Genomic DNA, 25,040 nt, shown 5'->3' on the forward strand with positions numbered 1-25,040 from the left:
CTCACAGCGCTCGGAGGGTACGTCTTTCTTGCGTCAAGCTCAGCGCGCATCTGACGTCACCTCTCTCTCTCACTGCGCATGCTCAACGGGGAGTGACACGCCCTCGGCTGGTTGGTTCCGCCCCAACTGGGGCCGGTCCGCCACTTCCATTGGGTGCGGGGGTTACCGGGCTCCACCCTTGACGAGGAGCCGACAGGGAGCCATGTTCTGCCCCTGTTGGGTAACCCCGTCGAGCACATGTCCGATGGCGGCTCGTTGGGAAGGCCTGGTGCCCTCCCACCACTCCTACCAACCAAGCCGGAGTGAGGACGCGCACTCCCTGCGCTCGTTGTTGTTGTTGTTGCTGCTGAAGAGAACTGTGAGGAAGAGCTGCGGGGAGGTATTGGGAGGTCCTAAACTTCCTAACGGTGCCATACAATCACATTCTGGTGCAACGAAGGGTCAGAATTAATGGAAACGAATCCTTAACTGACATAGACTAAGAATAACTAGCAAGATGTCCTATAGTTGTCTACCTGAGATGCGGTGGACTTGGATGCGACATTTAATGGGGGAAATAGGGGGAGGTCGGGTCTACAGAGTGTTGTTTACAGAAAATGGGACTAGGGAATGGGGGATTGGGGAGAGTTGGGAAGTATTGAGGAAATAGGGGAATATTTACAAGCGGATATGGATGGATGCAAATCCCATATCCGCAACACTGCACCCTGCTCGACCTCGGGGCAGCCCGACCCGATAAATTTTTACCTACTTTAGTGTGGCACTCAGATGTAGTTCCCTCTACTATTAACTCAACCCTGAGTGCGACAGTTTTACAGATGTTCACCAATGAGTAAATATGTCCCCCTGCGACGTTGCACCCTTCTCCTAACAAACACACCCACAGGATAACCGAATCGCGGAAAGCATCCTCAAACTAAACATACAGCCGGTAGGGAGCATCATTTATACAAGACTACACTGATATTTACACTACGATCCAGGACCTGTTCTTTGAGGAACACATGCAGATGTTATGCATAGGGAGAGCACGCATGCCAGCATCGATACACCAACCCACGAGTGCCCTGTGGCCCTACGGCTTTTAATAATGTGCAGAGCACCCCTTCCAAGCACCAAAAGCACCACCCCATTATGCACAGTCAGCACCATCCGGTGCACCAATAAAGTGTTCAATAAAAATGCACAATCAAGTGTCCATGGTCACCGGTGGTGTCGCAGCCGGCCGATGTTCTGCCGCTGGTCTTGTCTTCATGGAGTGCACTTGGCCTTCTGGCTTCTGGCCTATTTAGAAATAAAGAAAGGCGCCAACCGCGTCCATTTCTTCATTGTGGCCGTCAGGGGCCAACTAAAAGTGGTTCACCTGTATGGCATAGGTGCCACGTTGACCCAGAGGTCCATCAACGGGTGGTGCTTGACCGCAAAAGAACTGCGGTCCATTGTGGGCGGCCACAAAAATTGCGGTCCACATGGTGTATCGATCCAGGCAGCAAGCAGCGGAAGTACAGGCCCACAACTGCGGAGCCAGCACCTCTCTCTCCCCTCTCTCCGCCCCAAAGCCAGATCCTCGGAGGTGGGAGACAAAAGAAGACAGGTGAGTAAGGTGGTAAGGGCGCAAAAGTGCATGCAATATAAGGTAATGCACACTGGGGGCACATGGGAACCAGGTGAGACAGGTACGTTCCTACCGTACGCCCCCCCCCCCCCCCACCAGGTAATCTACATTGCCCCTCCCTTACCCCTTACTGTATCCACAAAACACAACACTACTTTAGTGTGGCACTCAGATGTAGTTCCCTCTACTATTATTCTCCCCTATGGGCTGGTGCTCCTGCCTCACACCTGGCTCGGCTTCACGCTGTTGAATCCAAAGCTTTCAGAATCATTGGAATCTCCCGCGATGAAGCTATCTCTGAGGGCCTTTCACTCACTCACCGCAGGCAGGTAGGTGGTCTTTCTGTCTTCTACCGACTCCTCTCCGGCCTTGCTCCCCCAGCTCTCTCTGTGCTCTGTCCCCCAAATATTCCTACAGGTCGCACAAGATCTGCCAGCCACCCTCTGATGGTTAAACTGCCGAAATCTCGGCTCTCTGCTCACCTTCACTCTTTCATTCCTCTTTTCTCCCGCCTCTGGAACAAACTCCCACACTCACTTCAATCACACTCCTCCCTCCAGGTCTTCAAAACAGCTGTTCACCACCATCTCTTATCTTCCCCCATCCAAAACCTTGATCTTTTCTACCCCCACTAATTCACCCCAGATCCACCTTGTTTGAAATTCCAACTTCTTTCCTGGAAGTCTTGGTAGTGTCCATATGTTTTATACCTCTCCCACCCCCCCCCCCCCCCTTCCCATGCCTTCCCCCCAAAGCCCTCTCCCTCCCACAGTTCTCTCGATGTCTCCATGTCTCTCGGTCCCTGCTCTCAAATGTTGTGTTTGTGTCCTTCCCCCTCTCTCCCCATCTTGTCTACCGCTCCCGATGTTATTTGTTTTGTGTGTCTGTTTGTCTTTCTGTGTGATTAATGTTCGCTCTTTCACGAGCCTCGATCTTGTATACAAAAAAAAAAAAAAAAACCACATAAACATCTACTTTACACATTAACAAACGTCCCTACTGTCTTCCCCGTTCCTCCCATAAACCAAATTCGTCTTCTCTCCCTCCTAACCAATCAAATTTGCCATTTCCAACTCTCATCAAAATTTGCCATCTCCAACTCAACATCAAAATTTGCCATCACCAATTCATCATCAGTCCCTCCTAAGGAGGGAGAGATGGAATCACCCCAATGTCTCATCCACGTCGTGATGCGTCTCACAAATCCAAACAGCAATTCTCATTTCCTGCAACACAAAACAAAGAAAACACAGGTGTGGAGTCATCATCACCTCAGGTAAGTGGCTGCGTATGGTGCGACAGGTTCATCAATCCTAACTATTTCCTAAATGACTTTAACAACTTTACATTACCCGGGGTCTTTCTCCTGCCAAACCATTGGCCCTCATTACTCTATGTGGTTCGAAGAACCAAAATCCCATTGACCATCTGTGGTGCACACCATCAATTTGGGTCTCACTCCCCGATTCAACACTCGGTGCTCCCGCACAATTTCGGTGGCTGGGTCGTGTGACGCTCCCAGCTGGTCCGCCCACCTGCACACCTCCACCACTGTTGTTGCCTACCGAGCTCACCTGCTCCTCACCCTAACCTAACTAACTGGGGAAGGCCCTCTCGCACTCTCACCCCCTCGGTGCCCTCTCTGGCACGGGCTGCCCGATCCACACCCGGGATCCTCAGGCACCCACTGACACTAACGGCTCCCAGAGCCCACCTGCGGCCTCACCTGGCCGACATCTAACAGTGGCGGAGTGCCCAACCATTCACACTCATACTAACAGGCCACACGACCAGCCAATTTCACCACACCAATGCACCCATCCACAATACCATTCTACAACCGCACCACAAATGCCAATATCCAACCACAATTTACCTATACCTTCTAACTACTCTTTAAACTACCCTCCCCGGGTACTCGTGAAAGGGGTCCACTCTTCCCCCATCCACACCTTCGCACCATGCACACCACTCCGTACCACTTACTCCAACTCTCTCCACACCACTCATTCTCTGCTCCATATATTCCACACACCTGTACTTGCACACCTGTGCTCTCATACTTGGTGCCGCCTGCACCCTTCTCTCCCCCAAGCGCATTCGCGCTGATCCACAACACTCACTACTCACCATGACACTCATCCGCAATGCTCTCTCATTCATCACTTGTACACTCACACACACCTCGGAGCATTGCCTCACCGATGCCTCATTTGAAGCTGCTCACCAGCACTTCCATTCATACTGCATCATCTGCTCTGTCTACTCCCTTCTAAAACTCGCGCTCCTCCGTCTTCCCTTACACTCAGCGCTCCCACGTCATTTTCAAACACTAAGCTACTACGTCCCCACTACAGGTACCAAGTCCCTTACTTAAATCTTGTCACCTATAGTCACCTCTAGTCCCTATCAATATAACCAAGCCCTCCCTGGCTCGGTTGTCATAGCCACCCCATAAACTATAGCGCATTTGCCCCCATCATGGGAAGGGTGGCAGGGATGCCACCCTTACCCACCGTCATACGGCGCGAGTGGGACCTTGTGGGACCACCTCGTATGTGAGTCGTTGCCCGCCTGCCGGACCCCGTGCGTCGCCCCTTGCGGGGTCAGCGCGGGGCCGAACCGGCCGGGCCCCCACAGTACATTACCCCCAAGGGGCTCCCGTGCCTCCCCTGTCCCTCTAAAAACTACCCCTGTTGGTGTCGATGCATGGGTCACGCTTCCGCAACCCGCTACCCATTCCATACCACCACAACCTTGCTCACTCACACCTCGCACCTCTCCCATCACCGGACCCTCTCGCTCGCACCCTCGTTCCATACACTCCGGACCAGCCATACACCTCACTCTTGGCCTCTCAAGAACATCCGGGTCCATCTCGACCCCCATGCTTATTAAATCACCTGGCGCATCATACGCACGACCATATTGGTCACCACTTACACCGGGTCCTCTTTCTCTTCGCTTCTCCTCCATCACCTGCGAATCCCTCATCCGGTTAATGAGCACATCATCACGATCCGAACACAGACTTTGGACCAATTCTTTTACTTCCTCCTTTATCTCTTTCTTATCCCCTCTCCGTCGCTTCTTAATTTCGCTCACCCCTTCTTCCACTTCTTCTAATTTCTGCTTCACCTCCTTCATCTCCTCGTGCGCCCCCTTAAGTTCTTCCTCTAACTCCACCTTATTTTTTTCTATGTGCTCCCGCACCTCCCGCTCTTTAACCTCCATCACCTCTACCACCTCGTTCATTTTCCTCGTCAGGTCCTCATGTACCGTCTGACACTCTTTTTTAATTACCCCTACGTCCTTTTTCATCTCCTTCTGCGTTGATTTTAAACCCTCTATTACCGCTGTGTTCTTCTTTACCTGGTCCCCCAACTCCTTTTGTCCCACTGTCAGCTGTTCTACTCCCAGCGTCAACTCCTCTATACCACCTTGCAATTTTACAGTCCCTTTTCTCACCTCCTTCTCCATGCGCTCCTCACAGTGCCTCACCTCCTCGCGCACTCCTCCGACCTCCTCACTCACACCTCTTCTGATCTCCCCTCCCATCACTTGCATCTCCTGCCCAGATGCCACCCTCATCTGCTCCATTTCCTCCCTGTGAGCATCCAATTTAGTTTCTACCCCCATTCTGACCCCCTCTATCTGCTGCCCCATTTGTTTAACTTCCCTTTCCGCTTGGTCCCTCATGTCCCTCAATTTGCCTTCCATACTGTTTTCTAGCCCCTCTAACCCCTTTTTCATCCCTTCCATTTGATTCTCTTGAGCGGCCATTCTGTTTTCTACCCCCGTTAACCCCTCCTGTATTTCCCCTAATCTATTGTCTAACCCCTCAAATTTGTTTCCTAATCCCTCTATTCTACTCCCTAACCCTCCGATCTGGGCCCCCATGTCCTCCCTCAATTTCTCGCTATTGGACCCCATGTCATTCCTTAATTTCTCGCTATTGGACCCCATGTCATTCCTTAAACCCCCGATCTGGTTTCCCATGTCATCCCTTAATTTCTCGCTATTCTGGGCCAACAGGGCCCCTATTTGCGCCATGAGGACTTGCATGTCCATCGGCGGCATGGGTACCGCTACCGCAATCCCCTGCGCGGCGCCGACCTGTTGTTCGCGCTCCTCTTCCCCATGCCTAGCGCCGCCATTTTGCGAACCTGCCGCCCTCACTGCTTCGCTCTCCTCATGTCCCTCAATTTGGTCCTGGATCGACCCTGCCTCACTCTCCTCTACCGGAACCCAGCCGTCTTGATCTCCCATAGCGCGACTTTCAAAATTCGGGTTTTTGTAAAACAAAAGCAATTTCGGTACTTTGTAATTTTGACCAAATTTTTTCTAGCTGTTTTAAAAATTTGGTTCGGGCCTCGTATCTCACTCCCCGACACCAATTGTTACGGTCCGCGGATTAGATGTTATTTTTACCGAGCGGAGGTAACCGCGGCCGAACAGTTCTTCCCCATTTTTTCCCGACTCACCCGATTCACCCAGACGTTGGCCAAATCGCGCTATGCTAAATCAATGATGGAAAGGACACGACGACTGGGAAAGATGAAACGACGCAAGGGGGTACAGTTCTCAAGACCTCCGGAGGAGGGTGTAATTACAGTGGTGGAGAAAAGGAGGTAGATTACAAGGCAGTGTGAGGTAAAGACACAGAAGAGATGGGCACTTAAATACAGTCTTATCTATGCCCCGACAGACCACGGACAAACGAACAAGGTAGACTCACACGGGGATTGATGGCAGGAATGGACAGGTAGATCGAGGCACAAGGTGCACCTTGGCTCGGGGACAGGATAAAGCACCGTCCAAAGATGCAGGGAGGTCTCACAGCGCTCGGAGGGTACGTCTTGCTTGCGTCGAGCTCAGCGCGCATCTGACGTCACCTCTCTCAAACTGCGCATGCTCAACGGGGAGTGACACGCCCTCGGCTGGTTGGTTCCGCCCCAACTGGGGCCGGTCCGCCGCTTCCATTGGGTGCGGGGGTTACCGGGCTCCGCCCTTGACGAGGAGCCGACAGGGAGCCACGTTCCACCCCTGTTGGGTAACCCCGTCGAGCACATGTCCGATGGCGGCTCGTTGGGAAGGCCTGGTGCCCTCCTACCAACCAAGCCGGAGTGAGGACGCGCACTCCCTGCGCTCGTCGTTGTTGTTGTTGTTGTTGTTGTTGTTGTTGTTGTTGTTGCTGCTGCTGAAGAGAACTATGAGGAAGAGCTGCGGGGAGGTATTGGGAGGTCCTAAACTTCCTAACGGTGCCATACAATCACATTCTGGTGCAACGAAGGGTCAGAATTAATGGAAACGAATCCTTAACTGACATAGACTAAGAATAACTAGCAAGATGTCCTATAGTTGTCTACCTGAGATGCGGTGGACCTGGATGCGACATTTAATGGGGGAAATAGGGGGAGGTCGGGTCTACAGAGTGTTGTTTACAGAAAATGGGACTAGGGAATGGGGGATTGGGGAGAGTTGGGAAGTATTGAGGAAATAGGGGAATATTTACAAGCGGATATGGATGGATGCAAATCCCATATCCGCAACAATATATATATATATCTATCTATCACGATATCTCAAAAGGTTATGGATGGATTCGGATGAAACTTGGTGGTTGTATGACGAGGATTAATTGATTCAATTTTGGTGAATATCTGAAATCTTCTTCTTTGTTGCTATGCAGCACAAGGCAGCGTTTTTGCTGCTGATGCAATTCCCGCTGCTGGTTGGGGCAGGAATTTTGAATTTGGCCATGGTGCCGGCGATAGCTCGGCTACTCTTCGTGAAGGGTGCCATGGGATCTTCAATGTCCACCAACGAATGTTGGCAGACAGGACACCTGTTTGACGTCCATCCTATGGAGGGCAAACACAATGATGAAACACTGGGATGACTGCTTATAGCTGGGTCAAGATTCAAACCCAGGCGAGACAGCTTAGACGCAAGTGTCTGTACCTCTAGGCCATCCTGTCAGTCCAATTTTGAAAGTGATTCTTCACCTATCAGAGGTAGAGCAAAAAACGATATATAACACAATATCTCAAAAAGTTATGGACGGATCCAGACGAAACTTGATGGACAGGTTAGGTGTGTGACATGGACAAATTGTTTCGATTTTATTGAAGATCTGGATAAGATTAATTTTTTAACTGTGTTTAAGTGTTTCTTCACCATTGAATGGCCAAAAACCAAAAGGGCCAAAAACGATATACTGTATAGCATCATATTTCAAAAAGTTGTGGACGGATTATAACATAACTTAGTGGATGAGATAGGTAAGTGACGAGAACAAGCCAATTCGATTTTTGTTTCGGTCCGGATGCAGATCCGGCCTTTCGGTGGGATACTAAACAGAATCTGTTCAGCCTGGCGGAGGTATGTGCTCTACCGAGTACCATTGTAGTACAGTCGGACCCCGATATTCACGAGGGATACATTCCTGGAAAATGTCACGAATGTTGGAGCCACGAATGTGGGGGCTTTCTTTCAATGGTAAAAGGGGATAGGTTCCCGGCAGTTCCTGATTCATGGAAAATCCTGCGAATGTTGATGAAAATCCTGTGAATATTGATGAAAGTCCCCCAAATGTCGAGGAAAATCCACAAATGTCGGAGCATTGTTTCAATAAGGGAAAGGGGACAGCTAATTGCACTAATATATATGGTGGAGTGTTTTCATTCTGTACAGTAACTCATGGGGAAGATGTGTTATATGCAGCTGGTGGGATATCCCGCGAAGCAATGTTCACAGTGTGAATGGTGGGATATCCTGTGAAGCTGTTTACAGTGTGAATGGTGGGATATCCCACGAAGCAATGTTCACAGTGTGAATGGTGGGATATCCTGTGAAGCTGTTCACAGTGTGAATGGTGGGATATCCTTTGAAGCAATGTTCACAGTGTGAATGGTGGGATATCCCGTGAAGCAATGTTCACAGTGTGAATGGTGGGATATCCCACGAAGCAATGTTCACAGTGTGAATGGTGGGACATCCCGCGAAGCAATGTTCACAGTGTGAATGGTGGGATAAACCACGAAGGTCGCTTCTAGCGAGCGCGGCTAAAATATTTTCTGTCGCTGCGAAAAGCTGTGCAAACGCGAAACACATTGCTGCGAATATAGAAGCTGGTCACACTTGTGGCTTGTGGAAGATATGTTTTTGTGTATGTCCAGTTGCTTTGTGCATGGCTGGTGGAAGATATGTTTTAGAACTGTTTTTTTTTTTTTTTTTTTTTAACAATTTTTTTATTATTAATTTTTCATAAATCTCGTGGCTAATGGAATTTTTTTTGCAACTGTGAAAAACCGCAAATACGTGGGAGAAAGGGCCACAAATGTAGAAGCAAGTCGCAATTTATCAACTGCGAATACACGGAACCCGTGAATGTTGGGACCGCAAATGTCGGGTCCAACTGCACTATATTTCATGCAAAATGGTAATGCTAAATAATAATTTTAAAAATGGTTTTAAATTTAAAAAATAATAAAAGTTAACCTGTCGAAGACCTGAGAGAAATTCAGCTAATTTATTTGTGTATGGACTCACACACTCACTGACACGCAGATTAATTGCAATAGTCTCGCCCTTCCCTTCAAGAACAGGTGAGGTGAATGGTGTCCATCGTGGAGGTGTTTTCAAACTCGTTGGTTCGCACAGAACAGCAGGCCAGCTAAGTTATAGTTCTCATCTCCCACTAGAGAGTGTCATGTGCAGCATCTTAAACCCAGACCTTATCTTAGTATATATTAATAACCTCTCTGCTGCTCTGGAAATCTCCTTTCTTCTTCACAGGTGACTGCTACATTTTTCCGCACAATCCTATGTCCCACCGACACCCAGACATAGCAGCTTCCCTCTCTGCCGACTTTGTTTTCACTTTCCAAGAGTCACAGAACAATACTAGGCTTGAAGGAGAGGATAGAAGTTGGACTTTGGCACATAGCCAAGATAACCCAAAGGACTACTCTTCTAAAGACACAATGGGACAATCAACATCGAGATCAAAAGCCATTCTTTGAAACGACAGTTGAACAACACGACCTTTGGTGACCCAGCATCAAGTGGATCAGATGATAGTGTATTTGGAATCCATATTGATTGCTTAAATCCCTTAAAACAACCATAGTAAAAATTTTTTGTTAATTGGTAGAGATAAAAAAGACAAAGTACATTGGCATTAATTTATTTTGGAAGTTGTTGTTTTGAGCCTTTGCTGTGTGTGCCACAATCGTTTTTCCTCGATTTATGAGTTTTCGAAGATTCTTTTTCCTTGTAGTTAAATCAGCAGCATTTTACTATTTGCTGTTTCACACCCTACACTTTTTTTTTTCCTTTGTAGATGTTTCCTTACACGGTTGTACAGCACTTTACCAGTCACACAGCGAGCCCTGAATTACACACAAGGAAGCAAGATTGGAGGATATACGATCCAAAAGGTAACTTCATTGGTTCCTTGGTGTTTGTCTTTTTCATTTTATTTGTCACTTTATGAAGTGATTGATGGTTAAGTTAACATAGCAGTGTTGAATACGCATTTTATTCAGAAGGTATGTGCTTGAGGGGAGGAGAGATGTTGGGTTTGGATCTGAGAACTGTTTCTGATGTATAGTTTCTTGATGGCCCTGTACATTTTAGGTGACCCCTGTTCCTGACCTTCTGCTCACGGCGGTGAAACTGAAACACGAATCGACAGGTTCACAGCACCTCCACCTCGCTCGCAGTGATCCAAACAATTTGTTTAGGTGACTTATCTGTCCATCAAAAAGTTGACATATCATCAGATTAAGTTTCCAAACTGTTCGAGACTCTGTTTTCCCTCGCCCTTCTCCGAACGTCCCTCACATTACTTCTGCGTTGTCTATCGAGCAGTGTGCAGTTTCGTACACCTGCCCCTGACAGCTCAGGCGTACCTCACATCTTGGAGCATCTGGTCTTGTGTGGCTCGGAGCGATTCACCTGCCGTGACCCCTTCTTTAAGATGCTCACTCGCTCACTTGCAACATTCATGAATGCGTTTACAAGTGAGTTTGATGAACAAGTCATATTTCTGGCTCAATAATGTTGTGAATATTCTGGCTTAGGTTAGGAGTCACTATAATCTATCTTATTCATACATTTGGCCTGGTTATCTTTATGGCTGTGCTGAAATGTGGGGTAGAAGGGACTTCTACATCTTATTTAAAATAAATATATTTGTTTGCATTTTTTTTCCCATAAATCACTACCCACTTCCAAGACCACTATTTCACGTCTGGTATCGGCGCACTTTATACAGGGTGTTCCAAAAGACCCGGACAACTTTGGTCATTTTATATATTTAGAACCACAAATGATACAACGGTACCCTTTGGCAGTGGTGTAGTTAGGGTTTGTGGCGCACGGGGGCAAAGGTCAATTCTAGCACCCCACAGGCACTGGCATAGTCAGGAATTTATATTGGGGGCGCATATGAAAGAGCTTGAAGCTTCCTCAGCAGGCTCAGCAGCAGACGTAAGCTCCCCTACTCTTTCCAAAGAACACAGTGTGATCCCATCCACCAACTAATGCCAGCAGATGGGCCCCCCTGTTTAATGTCCATCCAAGGGATGGCACATACAATGATGAATCACCCCTCCTGTGAAACACCAGGATGACAGTTTTTAGCTGGGTAGGGATTCAAACCCAGCTGAGACAGCTTAGAGGTGAGTGTGCATACCTCGAGGCCATCCTGCCAGACCAACACACTCACTGAGGCCTCTTGCCATGTTTTTACCCTTTTGCTCAGAATCCAGACACTTTGAGTGCAACACCTTCTTCATATTTTTTTCTCTCTCACACGTCTATTCTCACCATATGTAATACATACATCACGGTGTATCTTGCATGTACACCCAGGTCGGACATGAGGAAACTCTACCTGTAAAAGAGAAACAAATTAAGAATTATCCTCGGATGGCCGCACACATTATATTGATGAAAGGAGAGAACGTAGGGGGAGAACCGTGCGAGAACCGTGCGCGAACGTCGATACCAATGGCGACCCTAACAGACCCGTATTTCCCGAGATAGCGCCCGGCAACAACAGGCGCGCGCTGTTGTAGGTACCGTTGGAAAAAAAAAAAAATATTGTTGACGCGCAGGGTCAAAATCGATGCGCGCGCTGACCAGAGACCGGAAAATATATTTTTCTCTGCCTTTTTTGGCTTTTCTTTTTTTTTTTCAAATTCATGACTTTATTTTATTTTATTTTTTTATACAAGATCGGGTAAGGATCTCTGGGCCCCATGCGGGCAAGGGGGTTAACAAGGAGAGATGCAGAAAATAGGGCAAAATGGAGAAGATTGTCATGGGGACCGCAAGGCTAAGCCCTGCTCTTGCAGGGAAAATGGCCTTAAGATGCATGTTGTTGTGTTGTTGTATACAAGATCGAGGCTCGTGTAAGAGCTAACATTGATCACAAAAACAATAAGAAAACGGACACACAAAACATATAATAAAGGGAGTGGGAAACAAGATTGGGAGAGAGAGAGACGCACGCAAGTAACAGTAGAGGACAGGGACATCGGGAGATCTGTGGGAGGGAGAGGGCTTTGGGGTTGAGGTATAAAGCACATGGATTTATTAGTCCCCTACCGGTGTACACCGGAGGGGACTATAGGTTTGCACGCCGTCCCTCCGTCTGTCAGTCTGTCAGTCTGTCCGTCCGTCAGTCTGTCAGTCCCTCACGGAAAGAACAGTTTTCCAGACTTTTTTTCTAAACGCTTAATGCTAATGATTTCAAACTTGGCACATGGTTTCCTCATGATAAGTTACAGGTCAAGTTCGAACTTCACGACGTTTCGATAATTTTTGACAAAGTTATGGCACATTGAACTTTGGGAATTCTGATAATTCTGATGATCCTTAACTCGGTGCCATTTTAAGTTTTAATTTCCTTTAAAAAAGATTTTCTCTGCAATAATAGGACCGATTGAGATCAAATTTTCACCGTAGGGGGGGGACTCGGTCTGTAGAATATGTTAATGGTAATTATGACGTCACAGGTCACGTGATTCGGCCGCCATATTGTTTTTCGTGAAAACACGAAAACCCCTTTTTCTCTGCAACGGCTGAACAGATTGAGGCCAAACTTTGCAGGCAGAATCGCATACCCATGACGAACAAAAAAGTCAATGAGCATGACGTCATGCATCACATGGTTTCAGAGTTATGACGTTTTAAAGCATGAACCTTTAAAACCGAGCCCCTCCCTCATTTTTGATCCAATCGAGGGGAAGCTTCACAGATCTGTTCAGCATGTCGGTCTACTAAAATGACATTTTGGAATTTGCGATAGGGCACGTGGTTTGGCAGATATCGTTAATTAAACGAAAATATTTTAAAAATGGATATCTCTTGTTTATTCTAGAGTTCTCCTCAAGCCGCACCGCCCTCAGCCTCGTCTGCGAACGCTAAAAGCGCGACAAAGTGCGCGCTTTCAGGAGTGGCGGAGCCAAGCGGAGCAACATATATATATATATATATATATATATATATATATATATATATATATATATATATATACACATCGATCATTGATCGTGAACCAGAAAATATAATAAATTACTGATATTTAGCGACTCGAAAGGTTCTTTATCAACAACTTATTTTGTCGTGCTTCTGCTGACCTGTCTGCAAGGTGTATAAATCGAAGTCCCGAGTGCGAATCACAGGTTTACTCCGTCCTGAGGTAATTAGCGATTGGGAACGATTCAGAACCTGTGGGTAAATAACCCGTGGTAATTTCCAACAGTTTTCCGGACGACAGACTGCCGGTAGGGGACATGTATTGCAGCGCAATACTCAGAATGCTTGTTATTATTCTTTTTAAAGAAAAAAGAATAAAGTTTTTACAAATGTTAGCAGCACATGATGGAATTTCATAAATGATACAATAAATTTTTTTTCAACCTGGGAATGGACTAAAATCAAGTCTGAATGGACTAAAATCAAGAAGCTGGAATTTTCATTAGGCAATATGCACCTTAAAGCTAGTATTTCTATTGACGCAAATGGAATTTTCTGTGTTGTGGTAGAAGGAATATGGCGGATGGAACACTTACGGTGGTTTTAGGCATGCTTTCGGTAGCTTCAGGACCACTCGATAACAAATTAACTCGACCTATAGTAACTGGATAGCACCCTATCCAGTTACTATAGGCACCCTATCCAGTTACTATAGAGACCAGTTCATTCTTATCCAAGACGTCAAAAGGAAAAGGGAGAGGAATAAGGAATTGTTAAATAACTAACTTGTCGCGTGATCTTTGGCGACGCTAATTGGGCTGTACGGCACGAGACATCTAGATCTAATCGACAAGTAATTACGTAATTACAAAATATCTGTGCAACAATTATAACCCCTCCTTCCCTTCGGCCTATCATGGACAATCTCGGTATGACAGAATGCATGACCTCATCTGTTCGAATATTCACAAAACATTTCGATAATACAAGAGATTTACACATTCAGCAGCCCCATAATTGCTAATACGGATTTATTTACTATGCGGAGGTGAATAGTAATTACAAAAATGTTACACCGAATGGAAAGAGTTTGTAAGCATCATGAAATCAAGCTGTAACACAGAGTTTTAAATGTAAACATGGTTCAGAAATTTACGTCTCGTGCTCTCACCAGGAGTCGTACAACCAAATTGAGCATGAAAACGTGTTTTGAGGGTGTCATTTGGCACCCCATCCACTTTGTGCTCGGGACAGTCGCCCCATCCTCTCCTACCCTCCATCACTATACCTATGCCCTTTGTTTTATATAATACATAAACTCATGGTTTTGTGCACACCATCAATACACTTCAATGTGAGCTCCGTTTGTTGCGAGCAGGACATCAATGTTCTAAACGAGTTCTTGCCATGTTCGGCTCAGCATGTTTGGGTCCACCAGTGCGCATGTGGCTGTGATCCCAGAACGAAGATCCTGCAGGTTTTCCACCTTGGTGTTGTAGACAACATCTTTGACAAACCCCCACAGAAAAAAACCAAGGGTGGTTATGTCTGGTGATTGTGGGGCCAGGCAGTTGGTCCGTCTTGGCCAATCCAGCAACCTGGAAATCGTTCATTCAGGATGGCTCAAACGACCAAGGCCCAATGAGGGGGAGCGCCGTCCTGTTGAAAAATGATATCCGGTTGCAGGTCAATCTGTGGGAAGATGAATGCTTCCAACATGTTCATGTAAATTGTTGGTCACTGCATCCTCCACAAAGAAAAACGTACGGACCCACCAAGCGGTCGTGGAGAAGGCCACACTGCACATTGACCTTTGGATTGTCGCGAATGCGTTCAATGACCATGTGGGGGTTTTCAGAGCCCCAAATCCTCACATTGTGCTTGTCGACCTTCCCCCATACATGAAAGCAAGCTTTGTCTGTGAACATGACCTTTTTCTGGTAATCTTCATCATCCTCTATGCAACTGAGCATTTCCAAGGCTAATGCCTTGTGTTTGGGTCCGTCATTTGGTTTGAGTTCCTGCAGAATCTGCACCATATATATATATATATATATTGTTGCGGATATGAGGACTGTATTTTTTTGATTGTGTGTATTATTATTATTATTGGTTATTCTGCGCCTCCTGCCTCCGGAGCTGTGTAAAGGTCAAAGGGCGTCCCATAATTAGTCCATAAAGCATCCACACCACAGCCAATCATAGAATACCCCTGTTCGATAGCTTATATCTTATTATGTGTTCTAGGGTAAGGCTGTGTCTCCCATTAATTGAAATACTCCATTGCACCAGTGAAAGAGATAGATTCCCTTCATTCCCATTCCCAAAACCTCCATTCCCCCTTTCGTCGATTGGAAACTACCTCCGCTCCAATTGCCGCCATTGACCACGAGGCAGGGTTGGGGAAGAAAGGCGGGTCCCCACCTCGTCATAGAGGGGAGGAGTGAGTCAGCCCCACTCAACCAACCACGAACAAGGGGTTGGACTTGGAGAGGGTGTGGAGAGAAACATCGAGGAGGTTCGCGAAGGTTGAGGGGCGGGGCCTATATAACCCGCAGCTAGGGCGTTTCCCGAAGAGATGAGCTTTTACAGGGAGACGAGAGGGAGTCCAAGCAGTTGGGTCAAAGAGATGAGTTTTTACAAAGAGACGAGAGGGAGTCCAAGCGGTTGAGTCCAAGAGAGGCGCTTTGAGTTGAGTCCGAGAGAAGTCCAGAGTTGAGCTGCAGCTCGAGCCACCGAAACTGCATTTACTGCAGCTCGAGCCACCGAAACTGCATTTACTGCAGCTCGAGCCACCGAAACTGCATTTACTGCAGCTGGAGCCACCGAAACTGCAGCCACAGCAGCGTGAGGCCTGGACGGCAGTTTGGAGCAGGGCCGCGAAGGAGCGGCGGCTGCCCAACGAGTCGATCGGTTGCAGGACCAGTTGGACCTCCCTATCCCGCCAGCCATCCATCTCCCGCCAGTCCTATCATCCTTCCCCGCGTGAGTCTGTCCTTGTTTGTTCTGTCCCTGGGTTAATTAAGACTGTAGGTAAGCTAGCGTTGCACTGTGTATCTAATATCTTCTGTAAATAAACGTGACTGTTTTTTTCCTGCTTATATGTGTAAATAATAAATCCAATTACTCTTCTGTACGTCTTTTTCCTCTTTGTATTCGGTCGCTTTAGAGTTTTCCATATTGAGCAGCTGCGGTGCGATACGGCCAACGTTTGGGTGGAATCGGGTTCTAGTCGGGGAATAACTGTTCGGTCGCGGCAATACCACCGCTCGGTCAAAATAACATCTTAACCGCGTCCGTAACAATATATATATATATATATATATATATATATATATATATATATATATATATATATATATATATATATATATATATATGTATATATATATATATGTATATATATATATATGTATATATATATATATGTACATATATATATATGTATATATATATATATGTATATATATATATATGTACATATATATATATGTATATATATATATATGTATATATATATATATATATGTATATATATATATATGTACATATATATATATATATATATATATATATGTACATATATATATATATGTATATATATATATATATGTACATATATATATATGTACATATATATATATGTACATATATATATATATATATATATATATATATATATATATATATATATATATATATATAGCTTCAGTCTTGTACACAAAATCATGTGTACAATGGTGGCTGGTAGTCCCAGTTTTCTGGATGTGCATCGGATTGATTTTCTGGAACTCTGTTGAAATGATTCACACACTCGTTAAACATCTGCTGCACTTGTGCTGCCCTCCCAGATGGCTTGCTTAACCAGCACTTTTCTGTTTCTGACAACTTCCAGTCTCTTTAAATCTCTTGTACCACTCTCTGATATTATTCATGATGGCGAACTCCTTCCATACATTGGCGGAAAATACGTTGAACTTGCGTGTTGGATCTCATCTCGATGAACCAATTCCCATTCCATTCGACGCACTGAGCTTTCTCCCGTGGAGTAGTCATTGTCTTTTATAATAAACCACCAGACCTGAAAATAAAGAAAACTTTGAGTTTCTGTATCATATAAAACAAAGTGTATCATTGTATCATTTGTGGTACTAAATATATTAACAACCAAAGTTGGCCAGGTCTTTTTGGAACACCCTGTACAAGTCAACAAAGAAAAGTACTAATACAATTGGAAAAAAAAGTGTTTGCTCTGATTTTTAATGGATTTATGCCACAAAATCGTTATGTCGATTATCAGCGTTAAAGTATGTAAATATAAAACGGAGAAAGTATAATATAGAGGAGAGGATAAAACAGAATTTTGCATTTTCATTAATATTCAAAATATTTTGTATTTAAACTTTCTTTGCATTGTTCATTGTTTTAAAGTTAGTATTTTGAATTTATTCCCACTTTGGAAGGCTTGCATGGCATTTGGAGGCTAGTTGTATTTATATGTGAATTCTCGAATATTGTTACAGTACGTCCTGCGCAAGTTGCTGTCGATCGCCTCTCAACAGTTGCCTCCATTAGTCGTGATCTCAATGCCATCCTCCTATCTCACGGACAACCTTGTCTCCTTCACTCAATCCAAGACTCAAACCCTTGTATCCAGCAAGTTCAACACAGCTAATCCTCCTCTTTACATGTCCAGCTCTCAACCTAAGCCGTCTTACTCTATTGCTATGTTCGGTGTCACCATCTCCAGCATTCTCTCCTGGCATCCTCACATCCTCAATATCACCAAATCTGCCTCCAAGAAACTTGGTTTTCTCTTCAGGACCCACAAGTACTTCAACTTCCATCAGCTTCTCATCCTCTACAAATTCCAAGTTAGACGTGATGTAAATTTTAAGTACCGTACTTCCAAACCAGTCTGCTTCGTCAAAGTCATGGTTGTGCCTTGCCATGTCTCACTCTGATGTATGCTCCCCCTCCAATCCCTTAACCTATTACAGCATCACTGTAGACACTGCTGGAGAACTTCTTAGATGTGAGGGATCTGTCGGTCGCTCCTGGGAGATCGATCGACTATCTCCTTGCCACGGGCCTGTTCGAGCAGAACTGACCTGGGCGAAACGACAACAACACTGCTCAAGACAATGCAAAATGTCTCCACTTACTTGCCTGAACACCTCGTGTCCCCGACTCATCTCTATTTGTCTCCATTTTACCCCCCTCGTACCCACTGTCTACGGGAGTGTTTCTTCACCCGAGAGGGCAGAGAAAGTTTTGTCCAGTCTTGACCCTGCTTCAGTGATGGGCCCAGATGGTATAATTATCCATGTTCCCAAATCTTGCTCTTGCTTTTCTGTTTGTGATCTTCAGATCGTCCTCTTTTGGCCACCTCCCATCTGCCTGGAACTCAGCAAGCATCACTCCTGCTCACCAGGATGCAAAAAACCGATCCTCTCACCCACAGACCAGGAAGCTTGCTTCCAATTGCAAGCAGAATCTTGGAAGCCATCAGGATTGCAAGCAGAATCCTGGAATTTCTGACCAAGTTTGGATTCTGTCCTGATCACTCAACTCTGGACATAACAAAAAAGGTTAGGACCATCTCCATATAGGACATATCTCAGACACTTGACACTGTTTGCCATACTGCCCTGCTTACCAAGCTTGGGGCCTGTGTGGTATAGGTTCTTTAACTTGTCTCTGTTCTTAAACAGCCTGATCTCTTACAATCATTTTGGATTACATCCTGCTCACTAAACTCTGGATTTGCTGCTGCTCCTCTCTCAGCAATGGTTGGAGGCCCAAAATGTTAATCAGGACTGTGTCCTTGGACATATTTCAGGCATTTGACTGTGTGGCATCCTGTTTTTTCCTGCCTTGCTATCAATAGCGTTGCTATCAATGGAGCCCCCCCTCCCCCCCCTCTCCCCTCTCAATGGAGGCTGGATTGCTCCTTTGGCACCTTGCTCTTATAGGAGCCTCGGCCTTGTATTAAAAAATTATGATTTTAAAATGTTTTTGGCATGGCAATATAAATAAAGTTCTGTAATATGTGGTAATGACAAAGCTTTTTTATGGCTTGAGTTGCCAGGCTAAATTTGAAGGTAATTTATAGCAAAGTTTAATTTGGCTGGAACTAGTTGTAAGTAAAATAAATATCTATATCCTGTGCGTGTGCAGTTGTACAAGTTGCCAAGTTGATCAAATCCTGTTGTCATGCTTCACAGCAACATGCTTCTTCTTTCCCGAACCCAACAGGCAGTGACTTCACAATGTTCCCATTCTCCACTCAAAATCCCAAGGACTTTCAAAACCTGCTTTCTGTCTACCTTGATGCAGTGTTTTTCCCTCGTCTCCGCCAACTTGACTTCTGGTGTGGTTTACTTTACTAGCTCAAAGGTTGCCTGGCTTGTACTGTTAAACTGTTATTTTTTTCCATCGTATCTAAACCTCACGAGAGAGAGCTTGCATAAAAATTACATGACATTAGGAGACGTGTATAAAAAACAAACAAAAAAAAAAACACCTTTAGAGGCCATTTTTCCCCGCAAAGCAGGGGTTGGCCTTTTTCGGGGACCGTGGTTGTTGTTGTTTTTTTGGTCCCCCTTTTGAAGCAATGTTTTACGGCCGGATGCCCTTCCTGCCGCCAACCCTTTTTGTCGCCTTTTTACGACAAACAGGGAATTACCAGTGAACTGGTACTCAATTAGCCGACCTCGGAAGGATGACAGGCTGAGTCAACCCCCCTGGTGTTAATTCAGCGATCGACCGGGATTCGAACCCAGGATCCTAGGTATCCTAAGCTGGCACCCTAGCCGCTAGCCCAACACCAGGAGACGTGTATCTAGGACAATTATCAATTAGCACAATATTTGTCAATTAGAGGAGAATCACGCCTCCTTCCCTCTCCACCTGTCGTTATAAGAATCGTACTGTCTTGCTGCAATAGCACCTTCCCTTCTACCCAGTTGCTGCTCGATTTGCCAAACAGGGAACACTTTGACAAGATATATTTGCCTATCTAGTCTAAATTAAAACAATAATTATCTATATCTTGTTCTCCCTGGCGGGCAGCACAACAGATAACTTGGCCGAACCACATGCACTTATTACACACTCAAAACGATCAAAAGATATCCAAGGATAAGAGTACGGCCAATCCCCATAGGTTGGCATCCATGGGGAGGAATAAATTCCTTCTTAAGAAATCCCCTGCTGAGTGCAGTGAGAAAGGCAGCGCCGTTGTTGTGTTGTCACTGGTACCCATAGTGGCCTGGGAAGTGACGGCACATCCACCAAGCTCTGTGGCTGTATTTGTCTCATCTAACAATCCTGTGTTGTGTGTATTCGTCTGTATGCTTGGCTAAAATAGAGATGCTTCCCCTTCGTATTATGTTGCCTATTGTCATTATAGCAAACAGGAGTTCGGCAATTGAATTTTGCGAGGACCTCTCGAGTCCCAAATTGTTAGTTTAAGGGAAGGCACACCCTGATCGAGTCACTCCATCAGCTAGCCTAGTGAAGAGCCGCGCCCAAACTTTGATTCACCTGCCTTGCCGACCTGCACCCTGCCAGCCTGGGCCACCATCACTTGCCTGCTTACTCGCCATGAATGCCAGAAGTTAGCCATGCCCATCCTGCCAACAGAACTTCCAGTGAGAGCCTGTTATGGGGAAACTCGGCCTTTGGAGGCCAACAATGAATAAACAAGGAACTGGGCCACTGGATGGGAGGGGACAATCAAGGAAACGACTCGTTCAGCTTTGTTGACGAAATGAATATTTGACACGTCATTAAAAGATTGTGCTGCCCTCCCAACAGCCACACTGTATATGTATGGCCCTTGTTTCTTTATTTAAATTGCCGGAGGTTAGAACTTAATTACGTGCATGGTGAGAGAATGAGTAAGAAAAGTTATTGACAGATAGAATAGGGAAATCATTGTATACACTACCGGTCAAAAGTTTTAGAACACCTCAATCTTTCCAGTTTTTATTGAAATTTACGCAGTTTAATATCTCAATGTACTCTAAAATTAAACATAGAACAAATAAACAATTGGAGATTTAAAAAAAGAAATCATAGAATCATTTTGTTTAACAAAATTTAATGTAAATTTTTGACTCAGCAAAGTAGCCACCTTTTGCAGATATAACCGCCGAACACACTCGTGGCATTCTTTCTACAATGGAAATCAAATATTGTTCGGGAAGTTCTTCCCAACACTGTTGTAGAAGTTCCAACAAATGTGTTGCACTTGTAGGTTGTTTTGCTTTCACCCCTCTGTCCAGTTCATCCCAAACCAGCTTGATGGTGTTTAAGTCTGGAGGCTGTGCTGGCCATTCCATGATTTGAAGCCTAACGTCTTGTTCTTTTCCTCGAAGGTAGTTTTGACACAGCCTGGAGGTGTGTTTAGGGTCATTATCTTGCTGTAGGATGAACCCCTGACCAACTAGGCGTATACCAGAGGGTATTGCATGGTGCTGCAAAATGCTGTGGTCGCCCTTTTGGTTCAGGGTGCCAGTCACTCTGTGCAAGTCGCCGACTCTGGATCCAGCAAAAGAGCCCCAGACCATCACGCTTCCTCCTCCATATTTGACAGTTGGTGTCACACACTGAGGAACCATCCTTTCGCCAACTCGACGGTGTACAAAACCCTGCGTGATGAACCAAAGATTTCAAATTTTGATTCATCGGTCCATAAGACCTTCTTCCAGTCTTCAGTAGTCCACTGGCGGTGCTTCATGGCCCAGGCAAGCCTCTTTTTCTTATTTTGCCATTTTGGCAATGGCTTTCTTACTGCCACTCGACCTGTCAAACCTGCAGCTCGAAGTCTTCTCTTCACAGTTGAAACTGACACTTGCTTACTTCGACCAGTGTTAAGCTGTGCTTGAAGCTGTTGTCCTCTGAGCCGCCTATCACGCAAGCTGTTGACTCTCAGAAACTTGTCTTCTGATTCTGTTGTGGCTTTGGGTCTGCCAGACCTCTTCCTGTCAGTTTCCTACAGTTTCCAATGTACTACTTCCTGCAGTGCAATATTGTCCAAATAATGCTACAGAGGGTGTAATAACAGTCTGTTCCAATACTGCTTTTATACAGACAGGGGGTTTGTAATCAATAAATCAGCAGAGGTTGGGACACCTGTAGGAATTGTTTGCATCAGCTTTCAAGGCTTAATTTACTTACATTGCTGCAGAACAGCTGTAAGTTGTTAACCCATTACTTGTTCCCTGAAGAAGGCCTTTTTTTTTCTTTTTTTTTTTACAATAAAACTGTGCAATTTACATTATTTTCCCGTTTCTGCTAACCTAAACTTTTTTTTTAAACCTCAAGCAGTTTACTGCTTACCTTTGTACCATTTCAGGTTATTCACTGGACTTTAATTGCTTAAATTTCAATAAAAACTGGAAAAATTGAGGTGTTCTAAAACTTTCGACCGGTAGTGTACGTGTGGGATTAGAACAGGTAGGAGCTTGTGTGTAATTAGGAACCAAACCCGACAATGTCCGTCCAGATCCGGGGAGGACTAGAGAGAAAGGGAAAGGGGGTGGTTGGGGGGATTGGGGGGGGGGGGAGAGGAGAGGGGAGGCACTGCTTTGGCAATGGTGATAGGTTGTGTTTGTAATGCTATAGAAACACACGCTCGCTACGGTTGTAGTTCGGTGGAGTGGGAGGAGGGGAATTTTTCAGCCTTTACCCTAATTATACACTTTCTCACACTATAAATGTCAGCATCATCTATATAATCAAGTTTCATCCAATTGACCTGAAATTTCAACTTATCATTTAAACTTTACCATCAAATTTTCAATAAAGCTTTACTTTGAGAAAATGGAGAAGACAAATTAACAATTTAGTCAAAAGGTCAACATCACATGAAATCGTCTTTTCATTCAATTCACCTGAAATTTTAAGAATTTGCGTATTGGGTCACTGAATTGGTTCACCACTCAAAAGCAAGAAGCCGGTTATTTGTTTGTGTTTAGATCAAAAGGTGCATTGAATCTGTTTTCATTTGGTATTTTTTAGCTGTTTTTGTCATGTTTAGCATATGGAAGAAGTAGTAGTGGAAGAAGAAGAAGAAGATACAAAGGGAGTTTCATTTTCAGATGCTTTCTTGTTAATTTTATTGGAAGCGACCTTGGAAAATTGCCACGATAACATAAAACAACACTGAAGATAGCATTATTACTTTTGTTTGTTATTAGAAGCGGACTTGGAAAAACGCCACGGTAAGCTGTCTATACACCTTAACACGGATTTTGCCCAATGTGGAAAACATTCTCGGGTGGGGGCGGGGGGGGGGGGGGATTGTCGCTACAACTTTCATAGTGTGACCCTTAGTCCTGTCAATTTTGGTTGAGAATGTATAAGTATCAACTGAATGTATCGCGGTCAGACAAACAGACAGAAAGACACCAAATTGTGTATTTTAGTATGATGCAGGTGCCTTAGGCTGCTGGGCCATAGAAGTTCACGGTTCACGTTTCACGTTTCACGGTTCACGTTTACGTGAACAATCGGACCCTGGGCCATAGGATTTCACGCTTGGCTGTTCACGTGTTGCGCGCCAGTTCTGCTTTGGCCGAGTAACCGTCAACATGGACTCTTCGGATGAAGAAGATTGCCTCATTCTGCTTCTACTAAGACGGAGGAAGAGAAAAAGGCACAGAATTTGGAGCCGAGAGCACTTCCTTCTGAGAGAAACCCATGGTGAATTCCACCGAACATTCCGTTATCTGCTTGACAATCCCGATGAAGAACTGTTTTTCAATTATACCAGGATGTCATACAGGACTTACGATGCCTTGAGGACCCTCGTCCTGGAACATCTACAGCCAGGTCAAACAAACTGGAGAAAATCGATCGAAGCAGAACAAAAGCTCATCATTACTCTCAGGTTGGTACCTATTAATTTGGATAATGTGGTGTTGGTCGTGATGATCTAGGCTAGGGTAATTTGTCTAGTAGTCTAGCGAGTCTAATGTCAGTCTAATGTCAGAAATTTGCCCGGATGTCAGTCTAAAAATAATCAGGTCGACCGAGATCTCCGTTTTCACGCATAGAAAAAGTGTGCATGTTCATTCCGCCTTTCACGCGTGACACGTGACACGTGAAACATGAAAGGCGTTCTATGGCCCAGAGCAAGGCATACTACGTTTGTCCACTTTTCTTTACACGCGTGAACCGTGAAACGTGAAACGTGAACCGTGAACTTCTATGGCCCAGCAGCCTTAGGTACAACATGTTGTACCATCAAGCACAATTGAGTGACAGCATAAACAACACGCAATTTATTCGAATATTTATTCTCTTCACATCTCCCCAAACCCCACAACATTTACCCAGGCAGGAAGGTTGGAGGCTGGAGCACATGAAGACTGAAGACCCTACATCCCCCATCGTATTCAAAGGCGTTGTATTCAATGAAATGAAGGGGGCTTTTGTAAGATTTAAGAATATATTTATTTTAACTTTTGACCTTAGTCTGAAAATGGTACAAGGAAAGGCAGCTCATTGATTGGTGACATTTTAATCTACTGTTTATTAATCCATGTCACTGGAAAAAACACCTACTCTCTTTAAATTATACCAGAAGAAGGAAAGCCCTTCACCCTTGTCTCACCAGGTAAACCTGCAGAGACTTAACCCACTTAACCACTGAGCAGCCTCTCAAGTTTTCATATCGTAAAGACATAAACCCTGCCTCCCTCTTGTTTTCCTCGCACAGTCGAGCCGTGAGCAGTTGTTCTGCGAACATGCCCAACGGGCACTGCAACCAGTCGGCTATGGGGGTTCGAGTGGCGGAGACCCGATTGCAATCCCAGATCTCTCCTGGCAGCAACTACGTGCCTACCACGCCTCGCACTACCATCCCAGCAATGCACGGTATAATTTTCAGTGTATTTGTCATAAAGCCTAAAAAAGTTTC

At 45.2% G+C, this 25,040-nt stretch overlaps 1 protein-coding gene across 3 annotated transcripts in view; it reads left to right on the top strand.

Moving 5' to 3' along the window:
* The window catches only part of PITRM1 (pitrilysin metallopeptidase 1), a 94,515-nt gene that overhangs the window by 11,231 nt on the left and 58,244 nt on the right, over positions 1-25,040 (top strand). For 2 of the 3 annotated variants that reach the window (XM_068121474.2, XM_068121481.2), the window contains exons 3-8: positions 9,963-10,059; positions 10,259-10,365; positions 10,493-10,644; positions 19,367-19,481; positions 24,458-24,554; positions 24,840-24,997. In XM_068121474.2, the coding sequence (XP_067977575.2) occupies positions 9,963-10,059; positions 10,259-10,365; positions 10,493-10,644; positions 19,367-19,481; positions 24,458-24,554; positions 24,840-24,997 (726 nt within the window). Of the gene's footprint in view, positions 1-9,962; positions 10,060-10,258; positions 10,366-10,492; positions 10,645-18,108; positions 18,700-19,366; positions 19,482-24,457; positions 24,555-24,839; positions 24,998-25,040 lie in introns of those variants that run through there. The other variant, XM_068121487.2, reaches the window with a different exon arrangement.

This window comes from Myxine glutinosa, chromosome 1 (genome assembly GCF_964187855.1).
Source record: "Myxine glutinosa chromosome 1, kmMyxGlut1.1, whole genome shotgun sequence".
NCBI classification, from domain to species: domain Eukaryota; kingdom Metazoa; phylum Chordata; class Myxini; order Myxiniformes; family Myxinidae; genus Myxine; species Myxine glutinosa.